Source organism: Taudactylus pleione, unplaced genomic scaffold, assembly GCF_031769625.1.
Source record: "Taudactylus pleione unplaced genomic scaffold, aTauple2 ptg000041l, whole genome shotgun sequence".
In the NCBI taxonomy this organism is placed as follows: domain Eukaryota; kingdom Metazoa; phylum Chordata; class Amphibia; order Anura; family Myobatrachidae; genus Taudactylus; species Taudactylus pleione.
In genome coordinates, this window is record NW_028284443.1 from 35,158,635 (window position 1) to 35,183,844 (window position 25,210).

At 42.3% G+C, this 25,210-nt stretch overlaps 1 protein-coding gene across 1 annotated transcript in view; it reads left to right on the forward strand.

Moving 5' to 3' along the window:
• Positions 1-25,210, forward strand: part of NALCN (sodium leak channel, non-selective) — a 665,599-nt gene that overhangs the window by 123,234 nt on the left and 517,155 nt on the right. The window contains exon 6 of the mRNA XM_088456607.1: positions 1,791-1,919. Within this exon, the coding sequence (XP_088312733.1) occupies positions 1,791-1,919 (129 nt within the window). The remainder of the gene's footprint in view (positions 1-1,790; positions 1,920-25,210) is intronic.

A 25,210-nucleotide genomic window follows, 5' to 3' on the forward strand; every position in this document is an offset into this window, starting at 1 on the left:
ATACAGCGCCCCGCTGCCGCAGTGAAGGTCCCGGCGGGCGGGGGACACGTGAGCCCCACTATGCTGCAGCCACTTACGCGCGGCACCCTCTTTACCAGTGGAGGCTGAATAGATATCAGCGCTGTAGCGCTAAGTACCTGGGTAGTGGACTGTTTAATAGCATTAACCTGCTGAGTCACTTGGACTTAGCTAGAATCGCGATGTAGCGCGGGGTGGGGGGGGAGCAGCGGGGAATGCGCAGCCACATACTCACTGCGTTCCCCGGAGGGCTCTCTCAGCTTCAGCACTTCTTTCTCTTGTTGGAGATGTGCTGTGGCGATAAGGAGCTGTCAGTGATTTTAGTATAAGCACTGTGCACTCCTTCCTGCTTCTAACAAGTCAGGGCGCCGGGTACCCGGACCCCACCTTTAGAGAGGTGGCGAAGGGTACCCATCAAGTGTAAAAGATGTAAAGAAAAAAATAAATCTAAATAAAAAATAAGTGTATTGCTGGAACACAGCAGATTGTGACCAGCTCCAAAGTGCACATTTTCTAAACTGAGGGCTGGTGGGGCATAGAGGGGGAGGAGCTTCACACTGCTAAATTATTTAAAGTGCCAGCTGCAGCTATCCACGCCTCTATACCCAGCGTAAGCAACCTCCAGTGTCCCCTAGTGGATGAAAGAGAAATGTTATTTCCACATAAAGGGTGCTGCAGAAACCCAATTACCTCATTTTGATGGCAACCAGTCTTCCTCCGGCCTGGTGGCAGTCATACAGAGCTCTGTAATCAAGCATTTTTAAAGTACTCATAATAGCGTTTTACTGTTAAGCGACCTGTCCACTTGCATTTTTGCTCTTATCTACGTCTATATAGCCTGCAGTTCCATCCGCACACCCTCACTGAACTTTGCCTAGATGAGAAAGCCCTGTTCAAAACCAGTTCGATTTCTTTAGTCAGGTGTATAGATGCCAGTGAAATGTGTATAACTCTGCCTTACCCCGTATGATAATTTCCATAATATAGATCATAGAATATAATATATATGTATTGTAGTATTCTAGCATGGTATTAAAAGAAAGTGCCACTGCAGAGCACTCTCACATTCTATAAAATTGCTTGCATCGACAAAAAAATACTTGTGAAATTTATATTTAAAACATGAAAATGATGAATCATAAAGTAATAAAAAGTTATTCATTCTGATTTGTATTTATTTGATAAATGGTCAGACTTTTAATGTGCAAGTACACACAGTACAGATATATATCCTAGAATAAGCTTAATGTAATTCTACCTTCCCCTAGAGAGGAGAACAAGCCAGATTATTGTAACCAAACACCTACCACTATGATTGTATTGTATTAGTGAAGTGTGGTAAGTAAGTGGTATGAATGGTGCACATAGACACACAGTCTTGATATGACTTTTTTTCCATTAAGCTTTGTTCATCTGTACTATATTATTTATTAAACAATCTTCTTAAATACAGCAACACACCTTCGCCATGGCTGTGCCTAATGCCCGACATTTTTTCTCATGATACAAAGAATTTTAGAGGTCAAATTAAGTATACTTGAAAGTACAAAACATTTGTCCACTCAATGATCATTGTGTCTCAGTTTGATTCAATAAAGTTGTACAGTTGTGATGAACATCATGACACCTTTTATTAATAAATGATTAAATGGTAATAGTAAAATATGTTTGTAATACTATTTTAGGGAATAACTTTTGCTATATAAACAATTTAATTGTAAAGTGCATTGAACTTATGTTATAACTTTATATACATATGTCTTTCTTTTTAGGCGATCAGGAGAACAAATCTGGAGTGTTTCCATATTTTTACTATTTTTTCTGCTTCTTTATGGAATTCTTGGAGTTCAGATGTTTGGAACTTTTACGTATCATTGTGTGACAAATGATACACAACCTGGGTAAGTTTATACCAACCACAGTGATTACTTGCTGTGAATAAACATGGTGTTATAGGTTATTAAGTATTATGTATGTAATTCAAAATTAGGCAATTATTTTTATGCAGAGGATGCTGGAGAAATCGCGGTGGGACTCTCACACTCTGCCACTGTAAACTGTCACTAGTAAGAGATGAATAGAGAAAATGTAAGTTCAAACAGTTATTTTACTTAGCTTTAGTCATGCTGATCTTGCTAGAGACAGCGCAGACACAGACCCTATATCTAACATTCATGTAAGCAGTGCCATACTTGCCTAGTCTCTTGGAAGGTGCGAGAGGCTCCTGAATTTTCAGGCTGTCCTCTGCATCTTTAGAAGAGTGGATGGATCTACCACATCCCATCCACTTCCTAGTGAAGTGGGCAAGATGGGGAGATAATACCAGGAATTGCCAGTCTGTAGGGAGGGGACGGGCTAAAATGATGTGATCACTTCATTTTAGCTCTACCCCTCCCCATGGACTAAACCTTTACTGCATTTTGCAGTGACTGGGTGGGGCCTAATGATGTAACAGTCCCACCCCATCCCTGAAGTGACCAGCTGCATCTTCTCTCTGGGCTTCTCCCAGAGAGGAGATTTTCAAAGTAGGGAAGTATGGTGAGCACCCATAGTCTATTATTTGACTCCAGAGGAAATTAGGGTTACAATGACAATCCAGGCATGATCTTTATTCAGGATAGGGCATATTCAGGGACTTTGTGGTCTTTCTTTATCTATTCACAATATTTCCAGGTCAGCACCAATTACATTTTAACTGTGCATTATTAAATGCATAAGGTTAATGAATATAAATTTTGCACATGACACTACAGCATCATATGAAAGTAAGTTTGCACTGCTAGCACATGTTAATGAAGCTTTGATGCTTTCTGGTTTATGCCTTTAAGCTGTTCCATGTAGCTCTATTAACTCATGTAGCCACTAAACATTAAAATCATCTTCTAGCTTTACAGGTGGTCAGTAAATGAGTGTCTGCAGATGGGATTCAGTAGAAGAGTAGAGTTATTGATTAATAATCTTCCATTCTGTATAATGATCACTCTGCTTCTAGCAATCTACATGGCTTAATATTTGATTTTACCTGAAGCAGTGTCCTATCATAACAATTTCATATTATATTATATTGTAATATCTTTCATAAGCTCCAAGCAACAATGAATTTCTCATAACACACACTTTTAGTTTCACTGCATTATGCAAAGATGATTACTTATTGTATCAGCACTGAAGGCAAAGATGCCATACTGAGCTACATTATCACACTATGGTTATGTGGTACTGTTACCTGGTCACCATTTCTTTTTCAGTCTGTGTTTTTACGACTCAATAATGAATTGTGTAAGCAGCTGGTGCAAACATTTCATTTTGCATTTATTTTTCATTACATACGGTTTGTACATCTGTATGTTTTTTTTGGTTGTTTGTTTTTCACCACTGAAGCATGTTGCTCTGCAGTATTTGATTATAGTTTCTCCAAGGAACAAATGGTACATTTTGAATGTTGTCTATTTTCTAAGATGCGGTTTAACCAAGGTGAAACTCAAATCAAATCTGTAAATTAAGGATTAAATGATTGCAAATCCACGTTGCCTCTGTTAATAGAGGATTTCACTAGTGCAGTGTAAAATAATAATTTCTGTTTCCTATTTTTGTTTGTCAGCTTAAGAACATGGTGGTTTAGTCATGCATTTTATGCAGAAACATCAATTCATATTAATATAAATATTGTGTTCTCTCATTAGAATTTCAAGTATTCATTTTTTTAACCCAGGCCTCTGTTACAACACTGAGCTTCACATGTCCGTAATAAGCACTAGTCATAGGCCTGTCACAGTTGTCTAGGAGCACTTTAGCCTGAAAGGCAACATGTACAATGCCTTTATCCAACATTTTTGCCTCAGTAAGGAATAATGAACACAGTAACTGAGAAAAGTCAACTGATGTTGGTCAATGTTGTGTGGAACTGAAAGTTATAAGTAAGAAAGTTCTATGATAGGATCAGCAGACTTATGGAATATAACATAGGTGTGGCTAGCGGATGTCACACTTCTCGGATGGATTATGGATGCGGCCTGTATTTAGGGAGTTGGCTAGACCTTTGCCTGAGGCGCAGAGTATAATGTGCTGGCGGTATTCACCAGGGACCCTCGCAAGAAGGTATGGACTTGGCTGCGTCCGACACACAGGTCGCGGCCCTCAGGATAGGTTCCCTTATACAGGTGCTGGTAAACTCTGGATGCAGTGGAGGAGACGTATAGCTTAGTCGACAGGCCGGGTCAGAACCAACGGACTAGACGGTACCAGGGAGCAGGCGTAAACAGGTCACAGGGAATAGCAGAAGTCAAAACCAGATATCAGATGCAGTACCAGGGGACAGGCGAAATCAGAGTCACAAACTAAGCCAAGGTCAGAAACAGGTAATGAAATATCACAGGAATGCCAGAGTATGGTAAATGAGCCTATACTCTGGCACAGGAATGCTCTCCTAGACTTCCTTATATAGGCAGGGCTTGATTTTGGCGCCTTCTGTGGCTTACACCAAATTATGTGCATGTCCTTACCTGCACACAGCCTCCGGAGGAGGAGGGGGAGGACAGCTGACAGCAGGCACCGGGGATCTCCCGCCCGCTGTCCCATGCCAGCCCAGAGTCCAGCGTTACTGGACCAGGTAAGAGGGACCTGGATTCGGCTGTGCTGTGACAGCGAATAGGTATAGAGATCGAAGCTGGGTACACACTAGACAATGTGTGTATCCAGCGACGGCAGATACAATGGCATGCTATATCGTGTGGGCTGCTGTACAATCGCCCGATATCTCGTTCCCCCGCCACATCCAGAAGCATGGTGTCGGCCACTGGATCTTCCGAGCGGCCTGCAGATCTGAAGATGTGATGAATGACACACAGGAGTGCGCAATAGTGCGTACACACTGGCCGATGTGGACGATTTGTCATTCCAATTCGCCTCAAAACAACAAATTGTCCAATATATCGTCTAGTGTATACCCAGCTTTAGGACTCATATGTTCAAGTCAGGAAAATGAATCTCTATGGATATACTTAGCCATGTACTATAATATATAGTTCTTATCAGATGCTAATATAGATAAGTGAAATCCTAAGACGTTGCCCTGGTGTGTGAAGATCATTTGAGCTAAGAAACATTCTGATCATTCACTTGCTTTATATTTATGTAGGAAAGGTGCTGCTTCAGTAATAGTAAACTCTTTTTGAGATTGAAGTTTTACTGTTAGGATTGTGAAAACTACTGCAGGTGTACACCTATAAATCCATGTCAGAAATAAGCAGACTTGCAGTGCATAGCCTTACCCACCCACTATGACCATGATACAATGCATACACAGAGGTGTCAACAGGTTATAGGTGTAGCAGTATCTGATTTGGATTCAGGCTTGTATATGGAATAGGTTTATCATGGTCTGACTGGAATTCAGACAAAGTTATGCAGATTTAGTTTAAATGTTGTGAAGAATTCTGTATTTTTTACAGCTGTGCATGATTTAGTGTGTGATAAAGTGGTATAATAGAATTCAGAACTACATCGAAGCATTAACATAGAATTAATGTTTTTCACTCTCTATATTAGCTCTAATAAGCCATAATGAACAGGTGACTATATAGTCTGCTGTGTGCCTCTTGAATTTAACCTGGTGGTTGAATTCTACAGAAGATGAGATCAGCACCTGCCTGAATTATTTTAGGGGGTTTTGGGTACATACATTTTTCTAATTTTAGAGGAATGAAAGGACTGCGTGGCTAAGAATAAAGGTTAAAGGGGACTGGAAAGTGTCCAATAAACTGTCATATATTTAGAGTACAAGAAGGCAATACTTTGTGTGACGCACGGGACATTTACATATGTATGTACATTTGAGTACGTGAACTGTTTCTATACCACCATTTTGTTTCTGGTGTCCAAGTCTTAAATACTTTGTTGGTAGAAAATATACACCAGAAAAAATTCACTACAGTAAACTATTCCTACTGAGATTTTCAAAAACTCTGCGTGATGCACAGGACTCTCTGAACTTAATGCATATTGCTGAGGACACTGCCTGAGAGTTCTAGAATTTTTTCCCAATTCCCCCTTCCCCACCGCAGAGGTTACATTTTTAAACTCCAAGAATCACCCTTCTGCCACACAGATGAGATCATCCAACTCCCAATGTAAAGATGTGATGGTGGATCAGACATGTAAATAATGTGTAATAGCGGACCCAGCATATAGACAGTATGTGAAGTGGTGGTAGCAGGTATGTAAAGAGTATATGGGATGAGGGACATAGCATGTAAAGAGTAGGTGTATTGGGTGGTCAGGCAAGAACATGTGTAATGGGGAACCCAGCATTTAAAGACTATGTGAAGTGGTGGGATCAGCATGTAAAGTATATTTGAGTTGTGGGGATCATGTATGTAAGGAGTTAGTACACAACCCAGCCAATCAATGTCGGCTCTTCCTCCAATCCTATAACAACAGGCGTGCGTTTAACTCTTAGCAAGCTGTGCTGTTACACTAGGAGTCCCCTTGTGTGAGTGTTAAAATGCTAGGTATAGTAAGCCTGGACGGAAGAGTACAAGAAACACAAAAAATGGCCAAAGTTGTCTCCATCTAAAAAAACTATTTGGTGCGTCAGCGCATTTTCTGGGGACTCAGAACCCCCCACTGTGTGTGCCACTGGACATAAGCCGTTATATAACAATAAAGTAAATAAAAAACAAATATTAAACAATGACTTTGAAGTTCTGAACAATATGTACTATCAGACTTGAATACTTCTCTCCAGGTGAAAGAGTTTAGCAGTGCTCATTTTGCCAACATCTAAACTATATTGTATTTACAGTAATTTAGTTGCCTGTTTTACAATATGTCCAAACATTTCAAAAAGCAATATTAGAACACAGATAATGCCCTACTATGATATGCCCAAACCATGGCCAGATATATTTAAACTATACCCTTGTTGCAGTGAAGTCATGCCCCTTTCAGGGTCTGCCAAAAAAGGGGCTGTTGGGGAGTATAAGTTTACTATTGTTTTAAACTGGGACATTCTTCAACACTGTACAAAATAATATAAATTAACTCATGCAAAACCATAAGCAACCATATACGCATACCATTCAAGCTACTTAGAAAGTTGTGAAATTGTTTTTTTAAATTTCAGTTTCATCCATCTGGCACTTACACAGTGGATATCAAGGTGGTCTTTTCTTTGGTTAAACATTTGTATGATCCTCTTAATTTTGTAGGATTTGAGTTTAATCAGAATGCAACATAGCATCAAGCACAAATCAGAAACTTGATACAACCAAAATTAGTTTGAGAGTAAGAGAAAACCCTTAGTTTAGTTGATCCATTCTGCTGATCACTTGAATAAACCGACCAGCTGACAAATACTCTTTCAACACCACGAAAGCGACATCCTGAAAAAGGAGTAATATTATATTTGCAACCTGTCACAAAGTCCAAAATGGACTAGACCACTTAGTAGGTGATGGGCTTTGGTTGCCCCTCCAATAATAATATCAATACTGAGAATTTCTATATCAGTTTAAGTTCAGAGGTTCCATTTATAAAGCAAACAAGTACTCTCTTCATATGCCAGCATATATACATAAGGTAGCCCAGCTCAAAAGCCAATAACTACAACCTAAACTTCCAACTTTTGAAACAAACAAATTAATTTAAAACTAACCATGGTAGAAGAAGCCTATTAAATAGATACAGAAAATAAGTATTTTCAACTGACCATTTAGGAATCCAACTTATTGGAAAACAAATTTCCATCTTTGTCAGAGTAGTTTGGACCACTGTTATTTATTAATCTGAATGAATGTTAGAAAGTTCACACTTAACAGTTACTTTGTACAGAAGCAATAAAGAAAATATCTGTAATGCTTATACTGTACCATAATACTGAATTTCAACTGTTGTATGGAGGAATAGTTTTATGGAGTTTACAGATTCAGGGGTCTATTTATCATATTCAACAATAGGAAAAATGATTTTTCTATCACAACAATAGAAAATCTTCTTATGCTTCAATTTTTTTCTTTTCAAATTGAGCTTACAGTATTTTGAGAGAGAAATTGTTTGCATTATACATACACAGAGGAACAAAAGGAAACAGCGACAAGGAAGCACATAAACAGGAAGAGTCAACGTAGGAAAATGTCGGAATAGGCATTGAATATAAATGTATGGGAGAGCAGTCTGCTATTAAACAATGTGATAACAGAGCATGGTCATCAGCAGAGGAGAATTACTCAGGTATAGGAAAGGAATGTACAAATTAAGGCCCGGTGGCTGCCATGCCATGGAAGCTCAGCAACATCATCTTGAACATCACAGATAGCATAGAGGGATCACAACCACTTTGTCCAGATACGGTCACATTTAAGAATAGCAGTCCTACCAGTGTAAACATATTTCTCATGGCTTACAGTTTCATTCACTAGGGACACCCAGTCAGCAAAGGAAGGGCCCAAGGGGCACCATTCAATCTAGTCCTATGCAAACCTTCACTAATGCTAAGGTATGAAATACATATTGTCTAGTATATCTATCAAAAAGAACTTCATCAACAATGCCAAGAAGACTGTCTGAAGAGACACAGCAGTAGCAAATATTGCCCTTCTAACTCTGGTCCATATGTCACTCACCCCAGGATAGGTCAGTAGAAAATTATAGAATGTGCCCCCTATGGCCCCTGCCTAAGTCAAACACTTAAGCAGTGCCATAACTAGGAGTGAGCAAGTTGTGCCACAGCTGCCTTATAGCACCTACATTTGGCTTACGTTGTGCCTGGAATGACACCCTGCAGCCTATAGAGCTGCTATTCTTCCTGGTTTCGCTGGCCCCACCCTCTCAGCATGACATAATGACATCAAATGTTTGGGGCGGTAGCCGGAACAGGATGGAAAATTGCCCTGTTAAAGGTCTGCATTTAGGGCAGCTAGAATCAGCTGCACACCCAAATTTACAAAGGCACACGGTGGCAAGATACAGTATGTCCTATGTAAAAAACTGAATTTGTTGGAAAAATGCACTGAAATGGTAGAAGTAAAATAACTTCTCAGTACAGAATCCCCCCCCCCCGCCCCCTATCTAGTAGTGCCCCTATGTCACCTTCCCATGTAAGGCATCTCCATGCACCACATTGACAAGATAAACGTAAGTGAAAGAGACAAGTTTGCGCAGAACTAAGACATTTTTATTAGGGTGGACCCAGGTAAGCCATCAGGAAATTGAATATGCAAAGCATGTCTGAACTGCGTCGTGATCAAAGTATTCATTTGGGACCCCAAACTCAGATTAAGGACCTCATTCAGACCCGCTCGCAAGCGGGTCGATGGTGAGGCCTTGCGCTCCCAGGCTCGCTACAAAAGGGGCGGCTGTCGATGTTGATCGACAGCTCGCCCTGATTTGTAGGCGGAGAGGGGGGGTGGCCGGACAAACGGAGGCGTTCCTGAAGGAACGCCTGCCGTTTGTAGGTGGCCCTACTGACATCAGCAGTGATGTCAGTAGGTAGCTTCCTGCTCTGTTAGAGCAGGAAGCTACCTGGGGCTTGCGGGAGATGAGACCCTACCCCAAGGGTCTCGTCGCAAGCCCCGATGGTCGTGATGATCTCAACCATCGCGACCATCACCTGGTCACTCACTAAAACTGTGGGTGGTCACCCACAGCTTAGCGAGCGTCCAGGAGGCCGGCTTTTAAAGAAGAAGTGGCCGCCCTCATTCAGAGCGAGTGCTCGCATTTTGCGAGCGGCTTTGAATGAGGTCCTAAATTTGTTGTGCAAAGGATTTAAGAGCACCCTCCCTTAGACAACAAGGACAGCTCCAGACAGTACCAGCATGTATCTCTCAAGCTCTAGCATCTAAGTGGACTCCCACAGAGGTGTGTTGGAAGCAAGACCTGAGTACCTCAACATTTTAGTAACTTGATTTGAGATTTTGATAGTCTGATGCAGCATGGAGAGCCTAAACTTGGCCTCCTGACCTCCCAGCAAGGCCTGCAAGGGATAGTGATCAGAGTCATTCTGGCTAACCAGAAGCACAAGGAGAGCACAACTTTTACCGCTACTGTCCGCAGCGCAGATAGGCCAGTTTGGATACGTAAAAATACAAATGAAAATGTGAGCGTGGCCAGCTCAACGCGAGGACATTGGTAAACCCAGAGTAGGGAGGATAAATAACTATCTATTTGGTGGAATATTTGAAATAGGATAAGCTCTGGCTACTACTGGAAAACGTACAGAAGTTTGAGCTGGAAAGTCATCTTTACTAGGTTGACTATACCGTGACAAGAGCAACTTATGCTAAACTTGCTTCCTAGTGTTCTCATTCTCCTAGCATTTTTGAACGATATTGCGCAAGGTACTTGGTGCGACTTGTACTTCATAAATTTTGCATCTGATTAGTATTGAAGCCCAATACAAAGTTGCTCACAGTGTACCAGGCACAACAGATTAGTACTTTTGTCACAAAGGGATTGGTATAAAGTTGCACATTAAGCATAACTACTGTATATGTGGTGTGAGCAATGGCATGGTTGCTAGTATTGGAACTCTGGGCCTGATTCAGCTTTGGGAATAGAGTGAGAAACAGCACGTAACTGATCATCTTGGTAAAACCATGCTGCACTGCAGGTGGAGCAGATGTAAAATGTGCAGAGAAATTTAGATTCGGGCGGAGTGTGTCCAAACTGATATCTAAATTGCAGTGTAAAAATAAAGCTGTGCAGTATTCGTGGTCTACATGCAAAAGCAGCCAGTATTTACTAGAGGTGTGCACCGGCCACTTTTTGTGTTTTGGTTTTGGATCTGGATCTTTCTTCGTGTTTTGGATCTGGATTGGTTTTGTCAAAACCACCCTTCCGTGTTTTGGGTTCTGGGTTTTGTGTTTTGGATCTGTATTTTTTTGGAAAAAAGCATAAAAACAGCTAAAATCACAGAATTTGGGTTTTTGTTTTTGTTCCTACGCTATTATTAACCTCAATAACATTAATTTCCACTAATTTCCAGTCTATCCTGAACACCTCACAAAATTGTTTTTAGGCCAAAAGGTTGCACCGAAGTAGCTGGATGACTATGCTAAGTGACACAAGTGGGCGGCACAAACACGTGGCCCATCTAGGAGTGGCAATGCAGTGGCAGACAGGATGTCAGTTTGAAAAACTAGGCCCCAAAGAATAGAAAGAGGTGCAAGATGGAATTGTCCTTGGGCCCTCCCACCCAGCTTTATGTTGAATAAACAGGACATGCACACTTTAACAAACCAATCATTTCAGCGCCAGGGTCTGCCACATGACTGTGGCTGAAATGATTGGTTCGTTTGGGCCCCCACAAAACAAGCTGGCAATTAATCTGTCCCTGCACAAACTGGCTCTTCAGAGGCAAGGTGTCATACTCATCCTTTGTTGATGTACGTGCGGCTAACGCGCACACAAACACAGAAAAATAAACACTTTAAATGTTTTACTTTTTTGGGGCACTTGGAGGGTTATACCACCCTTCAACAGACCAGCCGGCCCTTGACTTATGACACAGGCGCACGCTTGGCACTGCTACTTTGTTGATGCACGTGCGGCTAACACACATTAACACAGAAAAATAACACTGTTTAAATGATACAGAGGCCATAAAAGATCAAATTGTTCCACCACTTCAAGCATGGTAGACAGTGAGGCACCATAATCAGACAGGAAAAGCAGCATATTGTCTGCATACAACACGTATGTGCCCACTCTCTGACCTAGGCGCAGGCCCCCGATACATTAGTGTAGTAGTCCCCAAACTGGGTTCTGTGGCACCCTGGGTTGGCATGGGGCACTTTCAGGGGTGCCACGGGCTGTTGGTACAGGACCAAATGAAATTATTTATGGTCCATGTCATAGGCAAAACAGGAGCCTGTGGCTGTCAGTCATAAAATATGTGGACAAAGAGAAGTGAAACACTGTCCACCTCCACATAACTGAATATAAGAATGACAAATAAGCACTTCTCATCCTTATATTTGCAGAATTTCTCAATAAGAAACTTTTGGCCTAAGGGTGCTGTGAGAAAAACGCTGATACTCTTGGGTGGTGTGATTCAAGAAAGTTAGGGAACCTCTGCATTAGTGTGTTCTCAGTTACCAGGCCAGGGATTCACTCGCAATAGCAAATAGAGCTGGACCCTGCCATGTGCCTCTAAATAAAAGGGAGCAAATATGAACCTATTCACGCAGATTCAGATAGGATACAATTACAGCAGCTTAACAAAACTGGCCCCACCAGAAATCTCTAAATAGGTTCCCAGAGAAAGATGGGCTACTCTCAAAATCCTTTGCATCATCTAAGGGAGAAAAAACTGCAATAGTCTCTGCTATGTTGGAAACCTGGAGAATGAATAATCTCCTATAATTCACGGACATGGCCTGGCCATACATGAATGCAGTATGATCTGTGTGGATAATATATGTAATGACCTGATTTAAACAAGTAGTAAGATTGTTAGCTCTGAACTCTGTGGGAAGCAAGGATATACTGTAGGGTGTTAAGTGTCAGGAAGCAGAGGGTTCTCCTAGGCTTTGGTAACACAATAAGTGGCTCTGACATGGACTGAGGAAGAAGGCCATTGAATATTAGGGTATGTAGAATGCAGTGTTTTGAGTTTTTTTTTTTTTAATCTCCATTGGCATGCCATCCATCCCTATGGCCTTACCACCCTGAAAAGACTGCACAGCTAGATCTACCTATTCCAGGGTAGGTGGAGCATTAAGAAACATCCTAGCACAGAGGTTCCCAAACTCCGCCATTACAGTCCAGGTTTTAATTAATTCCACGCTTGAGTCGAGATGGGTAAATCAAATTGACTGAGTTACTAATAAAGTCACCTGTGTTCAAACATGGATATCCTTAAAATGTGGACTGTAATGGTGGAGCTTGGAAACCTCTGCCCTGGCATTTGAAAACAGGAAGGGCAAGTGTGTAGTATGTCATCCAGGTAAGCTGCAAGAGATTCCTGGTCATAGCTTACTCTGAACTGATATATATCTGCATAATACCACAGAAAAACAGCAGCAATGTTTGTAATCTGTGTTTTAGTATTGCCCTCTGTGTCCAGGATCTATGGGGCCGCAGCACAGGCCTTCTCCGCCCTCACCAAGGGGCCTATTCATCAACACTAAAATAACTTTTTTAAGGACATTTTCCTTAAATAACGTTATTTTGGTATTCATGAACAGACTTAGCACAGGAGATATCACAGATATCTCCTTGCTAAGTTCCCCTGCATTAATTTCCACACTCCCGTGGAAATTGTGGTATTCATCAAATTCCGAAAATTATGAATTTTCGGAATTTGATGCAGTTACTATTCGCCACTGTGAGGTGGCAAATAGCAGAATCAACTTACCTGTATCCACGTGTGCAGGTCCCCCGACGAGTCCCTCTGGCGCTCTGCTCCGTCCTCAGGCTCCGGAGGCTGGTCGGACATGTGTGCTCAACAAAGTTTAGAAAAAAAAAAAAAAAAGTTTTTTGTTCTCTAATCTGTCATGTGGTCTGCTGGGAAACCACATGACAGACCAGCAGGACGGAGCCGGAGGCTGCTGCGCGGACAGGTAAGTCGGGGGGCGGGAGGGAGGTGAGCGGAGGGGGGGGAGGGGGGGGTACACAAACTTAACGCATCTGTAGGCAGTGTTGCACATGCGCTGGTTTTACAGATGTAACAGTGCATGCCCAGCACTGTTTCCAGATGCAATAAGGTAGTGTAGGCAGGGAAAAGTATCTATTTCCCGAAAAGCTGTCATCGCAAAAATGACAGCTTTTCGGAATAGATACTTATGGAGAGGTGAAATGATGAATTACACCTATAATTAGGTAGAACTCCATGCGAGTTCTAAACCTACTTATCTCTAGAGAATTTTTAGGTTTAATGGATAGGCCCCCAAGTAAGCTAAGTATCTACCATTCCTATTCACATTATTGTAGATTGAAGATGACCAGAAAATAAATGAATATGCTTCGTTTTTTTATAATAGATGGTTTGACCAATCCTTTTGAGTCACCAGCCAAGTTATCGGGGCAGAATCTAGTCTATCCAGGAGATATGCCTGTTCAAGTGCCTTATAAGAATGTTCTAATGCTACTACTTTCTAACTCAAGAAGACTTTCTATTCCTCTACTCTACTGTCTATCCTAAGAACAGGGACTACTATGGGAAGGACCTGATTGTAAGGGGTATATTTACTAGAGTGTGGGTTTTTCAGAAGTGGAGATGTTGCACACAGCAACCAATCAGATTCTACTTAACATTTATCTAGCACCTTATAGAAGAGAATAGCTAGAATCTGATTGGTTGCTACGGGCAACATCTCCACTTCTGAAAACCTGCCTTTTAGTAAATATACCCCTAATTGCCATACTAACAGTGTTAGAAAGCGCAGCCTGCAGTGTGACTCCTCCAGGGATAATACTTCATTCTCTTACCAAGATTGGCACCAGTACTATTACTATGCATGTGTGGCACCATCTTGCTTACTGTGTATGAGTGACATGGTGAGAGACGGGTGTTGGGTACAGGATCCCAGCGGTCAGAATACTAGCAGTGGCATCCTGACAATCAGAATCCCAATGTCCAAAGGTAAGTAGCATAAGCCTAACTCCTAACCCTACCCCTAACCCACCTTTCCCGCACCCTAACCCTCCCCCCCGCAGCCTTCCCCTAATGCCTAACCATAAACTTAACCCTCTCCCTAAACCTAATACTTACCGTCGGGATGCCGGTAGTTGGGATTCTAGTGCCGGGATTCTGACTGCTGTCAGGATTCCGGTGCTGGTATTCTGAGCGCAGGCAGCGTGGAGACGGATATATCCCCCTTAGCTATAAAGACCTGCGACCTTTCAACTGCTTTTAACTGCTGTACCAGCACCTGCACCACTACTGCATACCTGGCTGCTAATCTGTATAAACTATGCTCCTCTTCATGCTCCTCCTCTACCACTATAACAGTGAGTACGGCTGTACTACTGCTTGCGTAATAAACCACACTGGTTAAGCTACACTGGACTGGTTCTTGTGTCATCTTGCAATCTGCTGAGGTGTACATTTTACTACATGCATTTACAACAAACAGCAGGACTCCCTGGTATCCAGCAATGTAAAGAGACCATGGGGTAGATTTACTAAAGCTTCTAAAAATGAAAAGTGGAGGTGTTGCCCAAATCAAGATATGTGTATCATTTCTCTATTCTCGATTGCATTTAGAAAATGATAGGCAGAATCTGATTGGTTGCTATGAGCAACACCACCACTTATCTGTAGGGGTGTGCACCGGCCACTTTTCGTGTTTTGTGTTTTGGTTTTGGATCTGGATCTTTCTACGTGTTTTGGATCTGGATTGGTTTTGTCAAAACCACCCTTCCGTGTTTTGGGTTCTGGGTTTTGTGTTTTGGATCTGTATTTTTTGGAAAAAAGCATAAAAACAGCTAAAATCACAGAATGTGTTGGTTTTTCTGCTCCTATGCTATTATTAACCTCAATAACCTTAATTTCCACTCATTTCCAGTCTATTCTGGACACCTCACACCTCACAATAGTGTTTTTATGTCCAAAAGGTTGCACCGAGGTAGTGGATGACTATACTAAGCGACACGAGTGGGCGGCACAAACACGTGGCCCATCTAGGAGTGACACTGCAGTGGCAGACAGTATGGCAGTTTGAAAAACTAGGCCCCAAAGAATAAAAAGAGGTGCAAGATGGAATTGTCCTTGGGCCCTCCCACCCACCCTTATGTTGTATAAAGAGGACATGCACACTTTAACAAACCAATCATTTCAGCGCCAGGGTCTGCCACACGACTGTGGCTGAAATGATTGGTTCGTTTGGGCCCCCACAAAACAAGCTGGCAATTAATCTGTCCCTGCACAAACTGGCTGTACGGAGGCAAGATGTCGTCCTCATCCTCCTCATCCACCGATTCCTCACCCTCTTCAGTGTTGTGTACATCCTCATCCTCACAGAGTATTAATTCGTCCCCGCTGGAATCCACCACCACAGGTCCCTCTGTACGTTCTGGAGGCTGGTCTCCCTGGAAGAGTTGATAATTAATTTTTATGAACATCATATTCTCCACATTTTGTGGAAGCAACCTCCTACGCCTTTCGCTGACAAGGTTCCTGGCTGCACTAAACACTCTTTCGGGGCAACTCAGGTAAAATAGAGCCAGTTTGTACAGGGGCCTCCAAATTGCCTCTTTTTCCTCCCAGTACAGGTATGGACTGTCTGACATGCCTACTTGGATGCTGTCACCGATGTAATCCTTTAACAGACAGACGCACGCTTGTCGCTGCTGCTTTGAGGATGCAGGTGTGGCTACAGCCCACACAATTCACAAAGACAGAAAAAAAAAGAATTTTTTTATTGTTTGTGGAGCGCACTTTGAGGGTTACACCACCCTTTAACAGACAGACGCACACTTGTCGCTGCTGCTTTGAGGATGCAGGTGTGGCTACAGCCCACACAATTCACAAAGACAGAAAAAAAAAGAATTTTTTTATTAAAAGTGGAGCGCACTTTGAGGGTTACACCACCCTTTAACAGACAGACGCACGCTTGTCGCTGCTTCTTTGAGGATGCAGGTGCGGCTACAGCCCACACAATTCACAAAGACAGAAAAAGAAGAATTTTTTTATTGTTTGTGGAGCGCACTTTGAGGGTTACACCACCCTTTAACAGATAGATGCACGCTTGTCGCTGCTGCTTTGAGGATGCAGGTGTGGCTACAGCCCACACAATTCACAAAGACAGAAAAAAAAAAGACAGAAAAAGAAGAATTTTTTTATTGTTTGTGGAGTGCACTTTGAGGGTTACACCACCCTTTAACAGACAGACCTATGCTTGTCGCTGCTGCTTTGAGGATGCAGGTGTGGCTACAGCCCACACAATTCACAAAGACAGAAAAAAAAAGAATTTTTTTATTGTTTGTGGAGCGCACTTTGAGGGTTACACCACCCTTTAACAGACAGACGCACACTTGTCGCTGCTGCTTTGAGGATGCAGGTGTGGCTACAGCCCACACAATTCACAAAGACAGAAAAAAAAAGAATTTTTTTATTAAAAGTGGAGCGCACTTTGAGGGTTACACCACCCTTTAACAGACAGACGCACGCTTGTCGCTGCTTCTTTGAGGATGCAGGTGCGGCTACAGCCCACACAATTCACAAAGACAGAAAAAGAAGAATTTTTTTATTGTTTGTGGAGTGCACTTTGAGGGTTACACCACCCTTTAACAGACAGACCTATGCTTGTCGCTGCTGCTTTGAGGATGCAGGTGTGGCTACAGCCCACACAATTCACAAAGACAGAAAAAAAAGATTTTTTTTATTGTTTGTGGAGTGCACTTTGAGGGTTACACCACCCTTTAACAGACAGACGCACGCTTCTCGCTGCTGCTTTGAGGATGCAGGTGCGGCTACAGCCCACACAATTCACAAAGACAGAAAAAAAAAGAAGATTTTTTTTATTGTTTGTGGAGCGCACTTTGAGGGTTACACCACCCTTGAACAGACAGACACACGCTTGTCGCTGCTGCTTTGAGGATGCAGGTGCGGCTACAGCCCACACAATTCACAAAGACAGAAAAAAAAGAAGAATTTTTTTATTTTTTGTGGAGCGCACTTTGAGGGTTACACCACCCTTTAACAGACAGACGCACGCTTGTCGCTGCTGCTTTGAGGATGCAGGTGCTGCTACAGCCTACACAATTCACAAAGACAGAAAAAAAAGAAGAATTTTTTTTATTGTTTGTGGAGCGCACTTTGAGGGTTACACCACCCTTTAACAGACAGACCTATGCTTGTCGCTGCTGCTTTAAGGATGCAGGTGCGGCTACAGCCCACACAATTCACAAAGACAGAAAAAAGAAGAATTTTTTTATTGTTTGTGGAGCGCACTTTGAGGGTTACACCACCCTTTAACAGACAGACGCACACTTGTCGCTGCTGCTTTGAGGATGCAGGTGTGGCTACAGCCCACACAATTCACAAAGACAGAAAAAAAAAGAATTTTTTTATTAAAAGTGGAGCGCACTTTGAGGGTTACACCACCCTTTAACAGACAGACGCACGCTTGTCGCTGCTTCTTTGAGGATGCAGGTGCGGCTACAGCCCACACAATTCACAAAGACAGAAAAAGAAGAATTTTTTTATTGTTTGTGGAGTGCACTTTGAGGGTTACACCACCCTTTAACAGACAGACCTATGCTTGTCGCTGCTGCTTTGAGGATGCAGGTGTGGCTACAGCCCACACAATTCACAAAGACAGAAAAAAAAAGATTTTTTTTTATTGTTTGTGGAGTGCACTTTGAGGGTTACACCACCCTTTAACAGACAGACGCACGCTTCTCGCTGCTGCTTTGAGGATGCAGGTGCGGCTACAGCCCACACAATTCACAAAGACAGAAAAAAAAAGAAGATTTTTTTTATTGTTTGTGGAGCGCACTTTGAGGGTTACACCACCCTTGAACAGACAGACACACGCTTGTCGCTGCTGCTTTGAGGATGCAGGTGCGGCTACAGCCCACACAATTCACAAAGACAGAAAAAAAAGAAGAATTTTTTTATTTTTTGTGGAGCGCACTTTGAGGGTTACACCACCCTTTAACAGACAGACGCACGCTTGTCGCTGCTGCTTTGAGGATGCAGGTGCAGCTACAGCCCACACAACTCACAAAGATAGAAAAAAAAGAAGAATTTTTTTTATTGTTTGTGGAGCGCACTTTGAGGGTTACACCACCCTTTAACAGACAGACGCATGCTTGTCGCTGCTGCTTTGAGGATGCAAGTGCGGCTACAGCCTACACAATTCACAAAGACAGAAAAAAAAAGATTTTTTTATTGTTTGTGGAGCGCACTTTGGGGGTTACACCACCCTTTAACAGATGAGCTAGCCGGCCCTTTACTTATGACACAGACGCACGCTTGGCGCTACTTTGTTGATGCACATGCGGCTACTGCGCACACAATTCACAAACACAAAGAAATATATATTTTTATTTTTTTAGGAGTGCACTTTGGGGGTTACAGCACCCTTTAATGGACAGACGGACGCTTGTCACTGCTACTTTGAGGATGCAGGTGCTGCTACAGCCTACACAATTCACAAAGACAGAAAAAAAATATTTTTTTTATTGTTTGTGGAGCGCACTTTGAGGGTTACACCACCCTTTAACAGACAGATGCACACTTGTCGCTGCTGCTTTGAGGATGCAGGTGCGGCTACTGCCCACACAATTCACAAAGACAGAAAAAAAAAGAAGAATTTTTTTATTTTTTGTGGAGCGCACTTTGAGGGTTACACCACCCTTTAACAGACAGACGCACGCTTGTCGCTGCTGCTTTGAGGATGCAGGTGCGGATACAGCCCACACAATTCACAAAGACAGAAAAAAAAAGAATTTTTTTATTGTTTGTGGAGCGCACTTTGAGGGTTACACCACCCTTTAACAGACAGACGCACGCTTGTCGCTGCTGCTTTGAGGATGCAGGTGCAGCTACAGCCCACACAACTCACAAAGATAGAAAAAAAAAGAAGAATTTTTTTTATTGTTTGTGGAGCGCACTTTGAGGGTTACACCACCCTTTAACAGACAGACGCATGCTTGTCGCTGCTGCTTTGAGGATGCAGGTGCGGCTACAGCCTACACAATTCACAAAGACAGAAAAAAAAAGATTTTTTTATTGTTTGTGGAGCGCACTTTGGGGGTTACACCACCCTTTAACAGATGAGCTAGCCGGCCCTTTACTTATGACACAGATGCACGCTTGGCGCTACTTTGTTGATGCACGTGCGGCTACTGCGCACACAATTCACAAACACAAAAAAATATTTATTTTTATTTATTTTTGGAGTGCACTTTTGGGGTTACAGCACCCTTTAATGGACAAGCCAGCCGGCCCTTTACTTATGGGACACAGGTGCACGCTTGGCGCTGCTCCTTTGTTGATGCACGTGCAGCCACAGTGTACACAATTCACAAACACAGAAAATAATTTTTAATTTTGTTTGGAGTGAACTTTGGGGGTTACACCACCCTTTAACAGATGAGCCAGCCGGCCCTTTACTTATGACACAGGCGCACGCTTGGCGCTTCTTTCTTGATGCACGTGCGGCTACTGCGCACACAATTCACAAACAGATATTTTTTTTATTTTTTTGGAGTGCACTTTGGGGGTTTACAGCACCCTTTAACAGACAATCCAGCTGGCCCTTTACTTATGGGACACAGGCACACGCTTGGCGCTGCTCCTTTGTTGATGCACGTGCAGCCACAGTGCACACAATTCACAAAGACAGAAATAAATTTTTTATTTGGTTTGGAGTTCACTTTGGGGGTTACAGCACCTTTTAATGGTCAAGCCAGCCGGCTCTTTACTTATGATACAGGCTTGGCGCTACTTTGTTGATGCACGTGCGGCTACTGCGTACACAATTCAGAAACCGAAAAAATATATATTATAATTATTTGGAGTGCACTTTGGGGGTTACAGCACCCTTTAACGGAAGAGCCAGCCAGCCCTTTACTTATGACACAGGCGCACTCTTGGCGCTACTTTGTTAATGCACGTGCGGCTACTGCGCACACAATTCACATACACAGAAAAAATATTTATTTTTTTTGCACTTGGGGGGAGCACCCCTGATGGACAGAGCACCCCCTGGACAACACTACAGCACCCCTTTAGGACTGGGTCACTGCACAGGACTTTGGTGTGGACACAGCCCCTATGGACAACTGACTGCACAACACAGTCCTGCCAGCCCCTATGGACTTTGGAGGAGTGGACACAGTCCCTATGGACAACAGCAGCACAGCACAACACAGCCAGCCCCTATGGACTTTGGAGGAGTAACAGCAGCACAACACAGCCAGCCCCTATGGACTTTGGAGGAGTGGACACAGCCCCTATGGACAACAGCAGCACAGCACAACACAGCCAGCCCCTATGGACTTTGGAGGAGTAACAGCAGCACAACACAGCCAGCCCCTATGGACTTTGGAGGAGTGGACACAGCCCCTATGGACAACAGCAGCACAGCACAACACAGCCAGCCCCTATGGACTTTGGAGGAGTGGACACAGCCCCTATGGACAACAGCAGCACAGCACAACACAGCCAGCCCCTATGGACTTTGGAGGAGTGGACACGGCCCCTATGGACAACAGCAGCACAGCACAACACAGCCAGCCCCTATGGACTTTGGAGGAGTGGACACAGCCCCTATGGACAACAGCAGCACAGCACAACACTGCACTGCACTACACTACACTACACAGCCCAGCCAGCCCTAACTCCCACCCTCCCTCTTCACTGTCCACAGCCGGGTGAGAAAATGGCGCCGACGTGGGTACCTTATATAGAATCCAAAACCCGCGAGACCCGGAAGGCGGGATGATTACGTTTTGCCTCGATTTCAGATCCGAGTCAGGTGTGAAAAGTCGAGCCTGACTCGGATCGGCCTCGGATCGGGGGGGTTCGAATTTCAGAATTCCGAACCCGCTCACCCCTACTTATGTGTTTTAGAAGCTTTAATAAATCTACCCCCAAGGATCTATTCTCAATTACTCAATTTTTATTCACTGTGAAAAAGTTCTATTATGTATTATGTTATGTTCTTTATTATGAATGCCAACTGATAAGAGTCTGCTATTGTGTAAGATTTCTATTAAAAGTTACCTGCGTTTTATATAATATGATGCACACATGCATATTCTTTGAGTGCAATAAATAATAATAATAAATAATTCTATATGTGTATGGAAGATAATGCACTACATCAGTGCTCTATTGTTCTTATTTTCTGAGGAATTTATTATTGGAGGGTCAATCTCCAGTAAAGGAAAATACTTACTGTGGCCTCCTGATAGTTCTGATATTTTCCACTCTGGATGTCAGGATGACAAAAAGTGGAGATCTCATCATTTGATATCCTGTTACTTCACAGCATATTTTGTGAGTATACAATCAAAAGGAGATAAGAATAGTCTCTGCCCACAACAAAGACATTGGTATGGACTTTTAATCACTATTTATATAAAATCACATTATGTGGGTCCAGACTTGTCTAGAGTTGTAAAAGAATGTAATGGCACCAAAGGTTTCTGATGGGGAGTTTTGTGTTTGGGCACACGAGGCAATGGTTGCAACAAAATCCTAAACATCATGAAGATGAATAAGTCACCAGTAGCTCTTGTAAATTAGATTTTGTGGGGTTTTTTTCCCTGGCATGCCCTGCAAAAAAATAAAAAATGTCCAGCACAGGACCTCACCAGGGCATCACACGAAAAAAGGAAGAAGGGTGACAGTAAAGTGTAAAGTATAGATGTGTAAGACTAATTCAATATTGTTGAAAAAGGTGTTAAAATAATATGTGAAAAATAACATGAATAAAAAACAAACATTAAAGGTGATGTGAAAAGTAAATATGTGTATTTAGTGGTGATGCCATGAGGAGGCCCAGCCAGCGTAGCCTCGGGGCCCTATGCCCAAATTCTCACCCCAAATGTAATATATATCAATTATAAGGCCTCATAATAAAGGCACATATATATTTTGACAAATGTAAGGCCTCATGATAAAGGCACGTACATAAATGCATCCAAATTAAGAGCAAGCTTAACTGGGAGTCACCCCTGGGAACTCCAACTAGCACTACTAGAACTAGCATGCCCTCCTACTACTGGCTCAATCATGCATCTCATAACAACAAACAAAAAATAGCAGCCGCTCAATCAATCTGGCAGTATTATTCAGGTGCATGAAAGGAAGGGGGTCATGCCAAGTAGAAAAAAAAGGGGGGGTTAACCCCCTATTGTTCCTTAGCACACTGAGTTATACTTGCAACAATATATGAATACTATATGGTAATAGAAATTCAGAGATATTAGTTGCATGCATTTGCAAATACATGGGATGCTGCTAGGCCATGTCACGGCTTCTCTGTCACTAGCAGTCCTTAACACTAAGGGGTTCACGTCCGGGGAGCAGGGCACCCCAAAAAATGTCCAGCCCAGGACCCCCCAGGGCATCACGTGAAAAAAGGAAGAAGGGTGACTAGCTAACTGTCCCTTTTGTTACCTCTAGTCCTTTGGCAGTGGTGGGCTCAGTCTTTTGCCGTGTCCTCTTCACCGATATGGTGTGGTCTTCTTCCCTGCATGCACGCTCCGTCTCGCCGGACGTTCGGAAACACTCCGTTATTTCACTTCCAGGTGACAAAGTGTCGGTACTCCCAGGTTCCCAACACGTTTCATGCAACTTTGTTGTTGATAGTGGACTAAATTTTTAGTCAATTCTAAAAAACCCCAGTTAGAACCGACTTGTAAGATAGCTCAGTCTCAGCCACGTCGTGTCCCACCCTGTACTGTGAATAGCCAGGATGGTGCTCTGCACCCATAAATGACAACAAACGAATACATTTTGAAACACTTTTTTTATAGTTCAGTAATTGATTAGTCAGAAGCCAAAAGTACAGTGATGGGGATCAGTTTTGTGCAGAATTATGTAATATTTTTCATCGGTATGTTTCTGGAACCCAAAGTTGCAAATCTGGTATTCTATTGCCATTTTATAGACCATCTAATTTTCATTTGTCATGGGAATTCAGTCGATATTTCCCAATTTGTGGTTCATTTAAATTGCAATAGTTAGCGAACTAAATTTATCCAGAATACAAATGACAAACAAATTGAATACCTAGGCGTTCTCTTATCAACCAATTTCACGGGTAAGAGCATTTCTAAAACATTCTTTAAATCTGTGAATGCTAATAGCTTTTTAGACATTAGAAGCTGTCATTTGAAAAAGAGGGAAGAAAGTATCTTTTTGTTCATTCAAATATGTATGTAGAAATTGTACGATTAATGATTATTTCAGCATTCAAGTTAGGATTCTCAGAAAAAAGATTTATGGAACAACATTATCCAATTAATTACTTCCTTTTTACAGACAGAGATGCCTGACGCAAGTAGATTGCCTAAAGAAAAAAGTAAATGGCACTTACATGAGCAGTACAAAAATGCTTAATTTATTATGAGCTATAGCAATTTATATTATGACAATAACTGCTATTGGCATATATTATTAAATGATTTCTGGTTAAAACTAACAATTATATAACACCTAAGTATACTGCCTTTGAACCTCTATATACCCCTGCCTATACCTTCTAATATCCTTCCTATAAACCTCTAAGGATGACGCTAATTTGCGTACGCAGTCATACAGTAAATAAAGACTCCAGACCTAGAACCTGTGGTTCCAAAGCACAAAGTATTATTCAAGTAAAAGTACATCAGTTACATGCTATGATCCTCATATAATCTTAGCGCAAAGAGATTATACAGACCCAAGTACAATTATACATACGCAGCGCTCTCTGGTCCAGATGTTAGGCATCAACAAGAAACCCCTCGTCAATCAGCATTCAGCATGAAGACTAGGAACCCAGGGTCAGAGCACACATATTTATACCCCCCAGAAATAAACAACACAATAGAGAAGTTTGTTGCTAATACCATTAGTCCTAAAGGAGAGGGCATATGTTACAAGGCATTTAACAGGTTGGTTCAAATAGACACGATCCAGCCTCTAACAACTTGTGGTCTCTGGTTTCCCGCCTCATGCAAATCCTAACAGTTGTTCATATAATGTACATTTTGTTGCTTGAAGTCTCTGCGGTCCATAAATTGAGAATGCATGTTGCGATCTCTCCATCGATATTACTGGAATACTGTTGAGAGAGTACGCATCAGTACAATACCAAACATGGCTTACTTATCATGTATAAAACCTTAGTTACGAAATAACCTTTATTTCCTAGCAATGATAATAAATGTGCATACTCGAATCTTATACCTTAAAGCTTATGGAACATTGTATGTGAATATGTAATGTGTGAGTATGTGGGGTTTGATGTAAAGACGCTAGTTAACTTGGGGCAGATGCGTGTGGATGGAGCTAATATTCAGCGTTTTCATACAGGGTCTTATGCATTCGCTAATATGCGACTAGTTAACAGCGCAATTGTGCGTATTAATGTGCGTATGAGAACACCTAGCAGTGTGGAATGCTGAGCATTATAGTTCCATGACTTGCTCATGCCCCAGCAGCCCCCACCCTTTTCAGGCTTCAAAATACTGGTCTTTGTTCTCCCTGGGCCTGTGTGGATGTAAATTAGCACAGCTACAAGACCCA